At 43.9% G+C, this 12,419-nt stretch overlaps 1 protein-coding gene across 8 annotated transcripts in view; it reads left to right on the top strand.

The window, feature by feature from the left end:
* The window catches only part of DOCK9 (dedicator of cytokinesis 9), a 270,534-nt gene that overhangs the window by 57,388 nt on the left and 200,727 nt on the right, over positions 1-12,419 (top strand). For 4 of the 8 annotated variants that reach the window (XM_043892114.1, XM_043892109.1, XM_043892107.1 and 1 more), the window contains exon 1: positions 7,102-7,278. The exons of the other annotated variants lie outside the window; for them this stretch is intronic. In XM_043892114.1, the coding sequence (XP_043748049.1) occupies positions 7,117-7,278 (162 nt within the window). In that variant the 5' untranslated portion in view covers positions 7,102-7,116. Of the gene's footprint in view, positions 1-7,101; positions 7,279-12,419 lie in introns of those variants that run through there. 8 annotated transcript variants of the gene reach the window in all.

The raw sequence follows: 12,419 nt of genomic DNA, 5'->3' as shown, positions 1-12,419 counted from the left end.
GGGTGCTCTGTGGCTCTCTCGTGTCCGAATCTTTGTGACGCCCCTGGACGGTAGTCCACCAGGCTCCTCTGTCCATGGAATTTTCCAGGCAAGAATACTGGAGTGGGTGTGTTTTTACACAAATTATGCTCTGTACCTTTTCCATTGTTTAAGCTAAGTATACCTTGCCACTAAGTGATTTCTTCAGATGTCTGCCTAAAACAGCGTTTCCTTAGAGGAGGCTGGTGGAGGCCAAGAGGAGGTCTCACTTAGCCATCATGAATTTGCCCTGCTTCCTTCCTTTTCCACTTCGTGTTTCATTTACAGTTTGGACCTTGGCACTCACTATATTCATGGTGCTCTTCTGTGCCTTCAGCCCCTCCAGTCAGCCCCTCCCCTGCCAATGTGTTCAGTAAGGATGAAAAGCTTTGCAAATAGCTCTTTTGGCAGCTTCTCATGTTTGACAAAGCATCGGCATTTGTGGGTTTATTGGTTTCTCTTCAAAAAACTGAGCTCCCTCAGAAACCGTGGTTTTGCTCCATGACCTCCCATAACTGTGATTGAAGTTCTGACTTTGCCTGCAGCTTCCTGAGCTGAGGGATAAATCAGCACCTGCATAAATGCTGTTGGTTCATTCATTTTGTAGTGTGAAATGAAGAAGCAGAAGTTGTCTATCAGTGAAGAATTTCAGTCTCAGCTTTGTTTTTTTCAGTGATGGTACATAGTTTGAAGCGTTTTTCTAAGAAGTTCATCACCAAGTGGAATGAGGAAATACTATAGTTATTAGTTATAGAAAATATAGTACATAAGTTAATCTAATAGAAACTAGTTAAAAGTTAGAAGGAAAATGGGCATATGAAGCCTGTTTCTTGGGTTTATCTGTCCTTTGTGAGGGGTGGGAGGAAAGAATGGGAGGTAAGACTAGTTACCCTCCCAGGTATCCTGTTATTTCATATCAGTTGTTCCTGGAAATTTTAGGAAATCTGTGCCTAGTAAGTAAGTTGGTTTTCTATTTTTTTAATGTATATATATAATATCATATATATAATATAAAGTTTACCATCTTTTTAGGTATCGTTTGGTGGCCTTAAGTACTTTCACATTGTTATGTAACCACCCATCTTCAGAACTCTTTCATCATTACAAACTCTGTTTCCATTAAATAACAACTCCCCATTTCCTCTTCCCCTCAGCCCCTGGAGACCACCATTCTACCTTTTGTTTTGTTTTTTGGCCACACCTCGTGGTATGCGGGGGTCTTAGTTCCCTGACTAAGGGTCAGATCTCTGCTTTCCACAGTAGAAGCACAAAGTCTCAACCCCTGAACAGCCAGAAAAGTCCCTCCACTTTCTGTTTCAATGAATTTGCCTGTTCTAGGTACCTTGTGTAATGGACTCATATAGTATTTGTCCTTTTGTGGCTGACTTATTTTACTTAGTGTAATGTCCCCAGGGTTCTTCCGTGTTGTTGTAGCCTGTGTCAGAATTCCTTCCTTTTAAGGCTGAATGATATTCCACTGCATGTACATACCCCGTTTTGTTTACCTATTCATCTTTCGATGGAGTCTTAGATTGCTTCCATCTCTTGGCTGTTGTGCTACTATGATCATGGGTGTGTATGAACATCTCTTTGAAGCTGCACTTTCAATTCTCTTGGGGCTTGACCCGGAAGTGGATCTGCTGGATCATAAGATAAATCTGTTTAATTTTGTGAGGAATCGCCATACCGTATTTCAAAGTGACCCGCACTATTTGACATTCCTACCAACAAATAAGTTATTTTTTTTTAGCCCAAACTTTTCTTCCTTTCGGAGATCTGTTTTATTTAAAAGGTTTAACTTGGTCTCCTGCCAAAGAAAAAGGAGGAGTCTCTCTCCCTTTTTGGGGGGGACTCTGGTCATCTCTGGAAGACCACCGCCTTTTTTAATGATCTTTGCTGAAACTTCTGCCCCTTCACTATCTTAACTCCTTTTTCCTGTTCCTACACCCACATTTCTCTCTTTTAATTATTTTTTTATCAAAGAAGTAATCTATAGTTTGACTTTATTGCATTCTCATGTACATGGATTTTATGGAAAGGGTGCTTATATTTTTGGAAGAACTATCTCACTGTCTCCTCTTAATATCAAGGAGGAAAATTTTTAACGCGGGGTAAAAGGGAGAAACTGACATTTATTGGGCATGTGATATATACTAGGCCCTCTGCTAGACACTAGACTTAGTGTTTGATTATACTAATTGAATAAAAAATGGAGTGTTGACAGGTCAACTTATATAAGGTTTTTTTGCTCAGCGGAATTCACTGCATTAACTTATGAAATATGGACTGTTAGGGATGGAAATAAGCTCTTCGTATGGACTGGCTATCATGAGGGCACTTAAATAGAATAAATGACACGTACGATCAAATTCTACCTGTACCACATTTATCTAGGTTTTATGACACGTGACTGTATCATATGTGGTATATTATTACATGAGATGCAGAAGTTGTTTAAAGCAGAAGGACACTCGGCAAGGAGAGAGGTTGCCAGTGGGAGCAGCAGCCCCAGGTGCTTTGGGGGCGAGGGGGCTCAAAGCATGACACCTGTGTGCCGTGGTGTCTGTGCGAATGGCTGAGGCAGCCGGGTGACCGCTGGTGTGGCCAGCCCAACCCTCCCGGACCTTACTTTTAGTACAGTGTGGAGCCCCTCTCCCAGCCCTGGCATGCACACCCTGAGGACAGCCCCAGGCACTTTCCCTGTTACTTGCTTAGTGTAGTCCAAGAAAAAGTGAAGTGAAGTGAAAGAGAAAGTCACTCAGTCGTGTTCGATTCTTTGCGACCCCATGGACTGTACATGGAATTCTCCAGGCCAGAATACTGCAGTGGGTAGCCTTTCCCTTCTCTAGGGAATCTTACCAACCCAGGTCTCCCGCATTGCAGGTGGGTTCTTTACCAGCTGAGCCACAAGGGAAGCCCATTCCTGAGAAGTGGGGCCAAAGCAACCTTCAGACATCCTTGAATTCCTTAAGCATGGTGGCTGTTTTGAGTGGCACTGTAAATCCTTTGTGAAGTATAAAGCAACAGCTATTAACGTATTTATAACAGTTTCTTGGTTGAGTTCTCTCCTGTTATTTTATCTGAACTTTGAGGACCTTAGGGAGTTGGCAGAATAGGTACAATCCTGTTCACCTCTTCTATCTTAAATAACGGTTTTATTGAGATATAATTTAATGTTGGAGCTGCTCTACAGACATAGGATTGACCCCCACCCAAAATTTGCTTTGTATGTTGAGTAATGACACCACACACAAACACACACATACACCCCACAAAAGAGTTTGATAAGGTTTACTACTTAGGTAATGAAATTCTATAAGGAGAGCAGGGCTACACCCAAGCGTGTCTGAAAATGGCTTGACAGGGCAGGGGAAGGAGACTGGCTTGAGGATCCTGTGGGGGCTGGGGCTGGGCTGAGCGTTCCTGAGAGTGGATTGGATTCCCCACTGGCACGAAGGGAGGGAGTCACCCGGCCCTCCCTGTCACTTGCCCACAAGGGGAGGAAGGAGAGGTGAGACTTAAAAGCCGACAGCAGTAAAACATCAAAAATGGAGTCAGGCTCTTTGTTGTGTTCACAGACAGCAAAATCCACTTTTAAAAAGTGTTCTATTTATACAACACAGGGAATATAGCCAGTAGTTTTTAGTAGCTATAAATGGAATATAACCTTTAAAAATTGGGAATCAGTGTTGTATACCTATAACTTATATAATATTATACATCAACTGTTCCTCAATAAGAAAGAAAAAATATTCAATCTAGTGGGTTTTAGTATATTCACAGACTATATATATATTATGTATAGATAGTGTATATGCTTGAACCACTAATTTCTGAACATTCTCATTAACCCTAAAAGAAATGCCATACCCATTAGCAGTCATCCTGCATGGAATCTACTAATCTGTTCTCTATCCCTACGAATTGACCTAATTCTGGACATTTTAAAAAATGAGGTAATATGAGATCTTTTAAACTGACTTCTTTCACTCATTGTGACATTTTCCAGCTTCATCCCCATTGTACCATGCATTGGGATACCATTCCTTTTTATGGCTGAGTAATATTCTGCTGCTCTCCTAGTCTGTCGTATTAAAAGATGATTGCCTTGGATCTGAGGGTAAGGAGGTGATAGGAGCACCAGGTATCATTATTAGCAGGAGAGATAAACATGGACTTGGATCTCAAAGGGAGTCAAGGGCAGACATCCTGTCTTGAGAGATGTGTAAATTAGGGGTTACATTTCAAGATGTGAGAGTAAATGTGATCCTCCAAATTGAAATATGTACTCTGTAGGTAGCAGAAATGATTGCCAATAGATATCACCCATCTATTCATGTCCTCTGATGGGGTTCATGGTAATTATCATTTTACGCTAGTCCAAGATCATTCTGATGAGAGAACTCAGCAAAACCAAATGCACATTTTGAGTGATTCATTTTGTCATGCTTCTATTAGCATGAAAATCACTTTTTGGCCTTGTATCCTTCGCTCTAAATGTTTTCTATTTTCCTTGCCCACTAATTTTGCTTGTTGGAAAATAATTGATATTTACAATTGATACAGGTTGCTTAAATGGTTATTAAATGTTTCTCTAGGAGAAATTTCTTTTTCCTCTGAATGATTGTTAGGAAATTGTTTCATTCTCTTTCTTTGTTTTAAATATTAACTTTTAGGTTTTTTTTTTTTTTTTTTTTAAGTAAATCAAATAGAATATACCAGCAGCTTCATATTTGCTTGCTTATCATTTATGATCCGTTGTAAAGTTCAAGCATCATCTTTTGTATATTAAGTAGTATTCACTGGCTTCTGCACCCCAGATGTCTAAGTAATACTAGTAAATTAAGTTTAAATTTCTAGGTATCATCTTTGTTTAATTCATTTAACTATTACTTTTTAAAAAATGTTTCCCTTACAGTATAGGAGTTAGATTTAATTGGTGAGTTTTCTGAAATCTTCAGACAGTTTTAAGCTGGGTGTTTGCTGATTGACAGTCTACAGGAGTTGTTTCTGTGAGGTGAGTGCCCGTGTTGTTTGCCCGCACGGTGACGTCAGGGCTTCCTGGTGGCTCAACAGTAAGAACCCGCGCCCTGTGCAGGAGACCTGGGTCGGGAAGACCCCCTGGAGAAGGGAAGGGCAACCCACGCCAGTATTCTTGCCTGGAAAATCCCCAGGGACAGGGGAGGAGCCTGGCGCGCTACAGTCCATGGGGTCCCACAAGAATCGGACACGACTGTCACTCTCACTGTGATGTCACATGACGACTTAGACCTTCTCACGTCAGGACTTGGGTGTGATAACTCTTCTTTAACAGAATTGCCATTTTTTTTTTTTTGGTAATAAATTGAATAAAGACTTTATTTATTGGTGTCCATAATAAACACCCCATCCTGGCCCTCTAGCTTGTCACAGAGCACTGAACTGAGCTTGCTGGGCTTTACAGCGACGTCAGGCCAGCCGCCGGTTCTGCACGTGATACCGAATGCCTCTTACTGCTGCTCTCGCAACAGAATTACCGTCTGCAGATGGTCACTCTGGGCTGCATATAGCTATTCTGGTTTTGTTTGGTTTTTTTTTTTTGCATGTGGCCAGTATCTACTCCTTTGATCTCTGTAGCTTATAGCTATTTGATACACTTTGCATAAAAATTCAGGAGATAGACAAATCCCAGACTTCTGCTTATCTGTTGGTCCTAATAAGTAAACTAGCCGTAGAAAACACAAATGTTGGAATTATGTGATTGCATGTTATTCTCTAAATTTTACCTTCCCTGCATCACACAGGTTTCTGTTACCAACCTGTAGGTACTCAATTATAATTCATGCTAACTTTGAAATCTGTAGCTAGAAAAATGAAAACCATCTGTTGCCTTGTGAAATAAGGAAGAATGTCAGAATAGATTTTAAAAGAGCAGTAACTTTTTTCTAGATATATGTTGTAGGTGGGAGGGGTTTCCTTGTATGTTCATGATGGTCTTTTTACGTAATTTGCTTTTCATTTTCTAGAAGGAAAAATGGCAAGAGTCAACTTGGTATTATATCAATAACAAGCTTTCCTATCAGCCAGCCCCAAAGATATCACAAGGTAGAACAGTGTTACTGAGTTCAGTCTGCAGTTGAAGGACTTGGATTACTTATGCACCAAAAATAATAACCTTGCTGCCTGTGGCCCTTAAGTGTGCATTTACCCTTGCATATCAGAGCGCTGCCTCAGGAAGTGCCAGGTAACCCTGTATCCATGTTCTCATTTGCATCTTTGGGTACCAGACAGGGGAGAATTCTCTTAAGCAGTGCAAACTTGCTAGCCCCCTCTCCAGCAAAGAGTGAGAGTGGGCAGAAGTCAAGATTGACACAGCAGTTTCGTGTCCCCTTGTGGTTTGCTGTCAGCAAGCTGTTACCCACACACGCCAAAGGTTGTCTGAAGTGGGCTTACGCATGTTTCCATAGCAGCAGTCATCTTAGTGATTCCTCTCGTTTTTTGGACTTTTTTTTTCCTTTTGCTTCTCTGTTCCTCGCTGATGCAGGATTAAACAAACAGCATATTTAGGTCAAGGAAAGAGATGTTTGCTAATATAGATGCTAGGCTAAGCATTCTGGGAGAGAGGTTTCTTGCAGCAGATGAACATTCTTTGTGCCTTCCGGCAGCCTCTGCAGCAGGGTGACTGTCTGGCTCCGTCTTTTTCATTTTTGGGCAGGTTCTGAGATTCAGAACAATCCCGAGCAAATCACCGGAGCCGGCAGTTTTCCAGTAACCACATGTACATCTTCTGCTTATTTGTCCTTTGGTATTAACAGTGAGGAAGTCTATTGGAAAAAATACAATACTTTAAAGATTTTGGTGCATCCGAGGTGTGTCATCTTGTTATTTTGCACCACCCCTCCTGTGTTACACTCGGGAGCTCGGAATTTTTTTTTTTTTTGTCAGGCGGCTGGGCAGGAGCGGCATCTAGTACAACAGCTCGGAGCTTCCCTTCTGTTCTGGTGTCGGCAACTGCCTGTCGTGAAGATGGTACAGTGGGAGCCTGCTCTGAAGAGCCAAGGAAGATAATGTGGAAATGGAGTAGAGATTGCTAGAGACCTGAGCATCCACAGCTTGGGGATGGGTTGCACTACTAGTGTGATTCTGTTTAAAGGCATCCGCACCGTTTTTGAGAGAAACTGTGCTTATATGTGCAAACAGCAAGGAGAGAATAATGCCCTTGAATGCACAGCATACAATTGGACAAAAGAAGACTCAGAACTATTGATCGCCTCCTGTCTGGTAAATGCTGTCTCTTAATTAACAAGTAGTTGGTTGGGGTTAGAATAAAACTAGCCTTTACTTGTAAAGCAAATATACTCATTTATTTCAGCATGCTTATGTATGTATAGCTTGCGTGTGTCAGTGGGTAGTGAGTGGCCTTCGGTTTTAAATTGTGAGGTGCATGTTTGTATGTGTGAGAATGTCATGCATTCGTCAGACCTGAAATACATGCAGGGAGAGCAGCTGGAGTGAGGCGTGTGGCCACGGAACAGTTTTCTGAGTTCGCTTTGTGAGCTTACCTGTTCTCAGTTAGTGCCAGAAACAGCAGTGGGCACAGCCGGTGTCTCGGGTCTTGTGGATTGACCCCTCTACCTGTGATGGTGAATTGCTTGGTCCCTTTACCTCTCAGCCTTTCACTTGGCTAGATTTCCCTTACTAACGGCTTGTGGTTCGTCCTTTGATTCGGGGCAGAAATGTAAAGGGAACATGAAAGAAAACTGTAATGGGTGTGAGAAAGATATTTCCAGGCTTATTATTTTAACTCTGGCCGTTTAGAATTTTGCGAGTGAAGGCTCTTGAGAGTCGAAGGGAGCTCAGTTGACAGTCCTGTGCTGGTTCCTCCTTCCCAGAGCACGAGGAGGTGTCAGGTCACAGATGGGTGTGCCTCTCCGCGGCCTCCTCACAAACACCAGGCTCATGAGAAAGCTCTGTGTTGGTCTCCTCCCTCGGAATGCCTTGCCGTTTTTCCTTCTGTTCTTATGGCAGTTCTTGTCCAAACAAGTGGGGAATAATACATGTGGGCGTTTTACATGTAGGGGGACGGCCAGCAGGAGCCCGGTATGGCCAGAGCAGGGCGTGCGGAAACCCTGAAATGTTCCTGGTCGTGGGCTGTCATCTGAGACCCGGAGGCTGGCGTGCCACATGCACCCCCCACCTCCCCTCCCAGGATCAAACCAGGTTGCCCCAGGCTTGCAGGAGCCCCAAGAGAGGATGCGTCTTAGGGAGAGGTTTACGTGATGTTAGCTCTCAGAATCCCTGGGAGGAAAGGGAAGGAGAGCCTTGGATGAGCCTCAGATGCGTTTTTGGAAGGCAGTGAGTGTTATGTGTGGGCATGCAGTTTAAGTGATGCTGTCTTAACTATTAAATATTTTAGACTCTAAAGTACTTTGGGATGTGCTTTTCAGAGTGACTGGCATCATAGCTTAGGAGGCCTGGCCCAGTAGAGTGTCTGTCCCATTGGTGCGGCAGCCCCTGGACTGCCTGGCCATGGTGCCAGCACCTCTCCCACGCCACCGGCTTCTTTCCTGCTCCTGCAGGCCACACCAAGGTGGTGTTTGGTTACCCTGCCTGCGAGAGACCCTGCTTGTTTTTCATTATTATTGCATGAGGGAATACTAACCTGCCCCGGGGCTTTGTTGGGACTCTAGGACTGGGTGCGAAGCCCTGGTCCTGTGCCTCAGGTCGGATGCCCTCAGCTGCCACCCTCGCCTGCGCCAGCAGGTCTGGAAAGTTGACGAGACCACGCGTGCCTGTGGCCCAGGCGCTGTGGGTGGAAGGGTGCGCCCTCCAGCCTCTCTCCTTGACCCCTTGGCGTCTTCTCTGCGTGACTGACAGTGGCGTTTGGGGAGGGGAGGGTAGACCATCCTGCTCAGAGGCAGATCCAGGGTCCTTAAGATGACTTCCGGGTCCATCCCCAGGCCCTGCTTCCTCCTCGTCATCACGTTTCCTCACCGTTCTCCGCACTCGTCTCTCCCTGATCTTTTCTCTTGGGGTCTCTGCCTGGGCGTTGGCCTGGTCCCCTGCGGCCCCCTGGAGGGCTCTGCTCAGAGTTCCCCGTGGCAGGGAGGCTTCCTCGACCCCTGGGGTAACTGTGCCACACCACCTGCACACTTCTCTCGAGTCCCCGCCCTGCCTCTGACACAGGTGAGACTAATAGCATAAGTGTAGTGATTATTGCTGAGTGTTCCTTACGGTACTTACACGGGGATAAGGTTTATGATGGCAGGGGTTTTTGTCTGTTTTACTCACCGCTTCTGCCTTCAACAGCCAGAACAATGCCTGGCTCCTAGTAAGTGCTCAGCTAATGAGTGAATTCTGAGGAAATGGTTTTACAGTCCTGAACTTGAACTTGGAGAAGCTGTTGAGAAGATCTTCTGAAACCAGGCTTTTTTTTTTCCAAAACATTTTTGTCTTGGAGTTACCCTAAGAAGTTGCATGGTCCTAAACTGGCCATTCTAAGGGTTTGCTGTGACCCTTCAGCGACAGTTGAGGATGCTGTCTGGGTATTGTCCAGACTGGCTCTGTTGAGACCTGTTCCGTGGCGTGGGCTTCTGAGGACCTTCTCATCCTTTGGTCTGATCCAGCCACGCTGTTGATTCAGGGAGCCTTGCCCAGTGGCCCTCCCTTGGGCGTGCTTCATACAAAGCAGGCTGATCCTTTGTAGGTCTTTGTCAGGCTCCTCAGCCTCGGCTAAGAGAGTGTCTGTCCTCCTTTCAGCTGACGCAGTGACCGGCTTGTGGCTGCACCTTATCTGTCAGCACGTCAGAACCGTCCCTCACTGCTCCTCAGAGTGTAACCCCCTCCCTGGCCACTCACTACATAACAGACTTTATGGAGGAAACAATGTTCATGAGGCTGCTACTCTTCTAGAGACTCTAAAATACCCCAGTTATCTGTCTGTGTGTCAGAATTCACCAGGGTGGACTGGCTCATTCTGGCCTCAGAGAAATTGCTGCTTCTGAACTAAGCTTTGTGTTTTTCTCTTGCCCACGGTGAATGGGATGAGAAACATCCTTATGAAAGTGATATCTACCATGAGGGTGTGGCGGGTGCCGATCATTTGCTTTCCTAATGGCAAAGAGCCCCAAATCCACAACTTGCTGGCTGTGTGACTTTGGGCAATTTACTTAACCTCTCTGTTCCTCAGTTTCCTTATCCATTAGATGCAGATAATAACAGTACTTACCTCATAAGGTTTTTAAATGAATGACTATATCTGAAGTTCTTAGGACAGTGTCTTCGTGTAAGTTAGTGCTAATTGTTGGCAATTATAATTATTTCTATTTTTTAGTGTTCCTTTTATGAAAAGCCCTGGAAGAAATTTCTTCTCTTCATGCTCTGAATGATGGTGCTTTTCCTGAGGAGCTACTTTGTGTAGCAGAAGTGCTAATTGAATTGTATTTATTTTATATACATTATGATTCATGTAACTGACCTCAGCCACCTCTTCAGTCGACTGTTAAAGGAAAGCTTAGTTTCACACACATGACCTGATTCTAACAGATATATGGGCTCTTTCAAAATGATTTGTTTTATATTTTGTTTAAACTTTGCTTCTTTTTTTCCTGTACTACTATTTTATCACTGCCTAGTTTTTCTCATCTGCTTATTAAAATACTTTTAATATTCTTCTTGCTTATGTAAATCGCTTTAAATCCCTTTGAAACAAAGCAGACCTGAATTAATAAGCTAGTAGAGAACTTTGGTGAAGAACAAACCTGCAGGTTGGCTCTGAAGCAAAATCAGATGTCTTTTTTTGTGTGGGTTAAGTTTCATTTGGGGCAAAATGAGAACTGCAGCCTGGGAGACAGCACCTTAGATTGGTCTGTGAAAAGAGACAAGGTGGGGAGATCAGTATATATGTGATTTTGGTGAAGGAGGGGAGGGAGTACATGCAGTCAGGCACATATTTTTTCAGAAGGTTTTGACCAGTCTCGTGAAGCTTTGGCTAGTCATGAGGAACAGTCATCACCATGAAGGATTTTAGTGCTTTTCTAGATGTGAGGAGATACAGATGTCTGTTTTTTTTTTTTTTTAATGTTAATTTAATTCCATAAAAATCTTGTTTTGTTTAGCTTGCCTTTTTTTTTTTTTTACTTTTTATTTTATGCCTGCTTTTTTGTTGTTGTTGTGCCAAAGGCTAAATCAGAATTAAGACATTTTTATATCATTCAGTTAACACTTACGCTGCACGTTATACCTTTGTCTGTTACCTAAAAATTACTTGGGTGATTTTTTTAAGATTAGTAAAGTTGACTAAAAATTGAATGTCTTGAGTGCGGACATTAGCTTTGTAAGGCTGCGGCTCTGTGATCTTGTACAGGAAGCTCTTTTTTCCTTTTATGCCCAAAAGACATGAATCAGCTCCCTGGTGGGTAGTACCTGGGGAAAAGGGCTTCTCTGGCAGTTGTGGACTGACTGGACTTGAAGTGTACCCCTTGAGGTTCAGATTGATTTTGACTGGTATTTCTAAACCTCGGTGGAGGGGCAGGATTGAGTTGGGGTAGATTTCATTTGTGAGTATAGAATTTTCCTAACATTGTCTCTTTTCTAATTAATGACTGTCCAGGTCATTCAGGAAACACCCTTGAGGGGACTGGGCGCGCTGGCCTGTTGGCTGGGACCCTGTGCTCCCAATTCTGGGGGCCTGGGACCTAGATCTTGCTGTGTCGCAACTAAGGCCTGGCACAGCCAAACAGAGAAAGAAGTGAATTAACTAAAGCAAAAAAGGAACCCCCTTGAGTGCCTCTTTGTGCTGGGTGCTAGATGTGCAGAAATAAGGAGGAAGCTCAGTCTCCACTGGAGGAGGTGGATGCTGGATCCACAAGGCGCATGCAGAGGGTGTGAAGGCGTGGCCCCGCCCGCCGCCCAGGCACCTTCCCTGAGGAGGGGCAGCTTGAGCTGAGACAAAACTCTTGTAAATCCCAGATTTTCCTCGTCTGTGAAGGTTTGTGATGGACCCAGCCCTGGGGACCAGGACTGGACCTGTTTTCCTCATCGCCGGTGGTAGCTTCTCCCTTTCTTGATGTGTCTGTCATGGGAGAATGGAGGGACTGTGGGATTATTCTGTAGCATGTTCTCGTTTTGCGTAATGTAACTGACATGGGAGAAGCCACTCAGTTCTAATCTTGATAGCAGCTAGGGTTCTGTCAGCCCTTCACGGAGAGCACATTCCTGCAAGTCGCAAAGGGAGAAGACAAACTCTTATCCTCAGTTTCTTCCATGACATGTTGGGATAACAGAATGATAATCTTACCCATTGTAAATGGCTAGTTGATCTCTTTTTCTTGTCTCTTTAAAGCTTTGAAGTCTTTCATGGTCCTCCTATTGCAAGATTTGCTACACGTCTTCAACATGTTCTCAACCTTTACTGCTGTATA

This window comes from Cervus elaphus, chromosome 30 (genome assembly GCF_910594005.1).
Source record: "Cervus elaphus chromosome 30, mCerEla1.1, whole genome shotgun sequence".
In the NCBI taxonomy this organism is placed as follows: domain Eukaryota; kingdom Metazoa; phylum Chordata; class Mammalia; order Artiodactyla; family Cervidae; genus Cervus; species Cervus elaphus.
The sequence above is the reverse complement of the archived record's forward strand: the minus strand, read 5'-3'. Positions and strand labels throughout refer to the sequence as shown.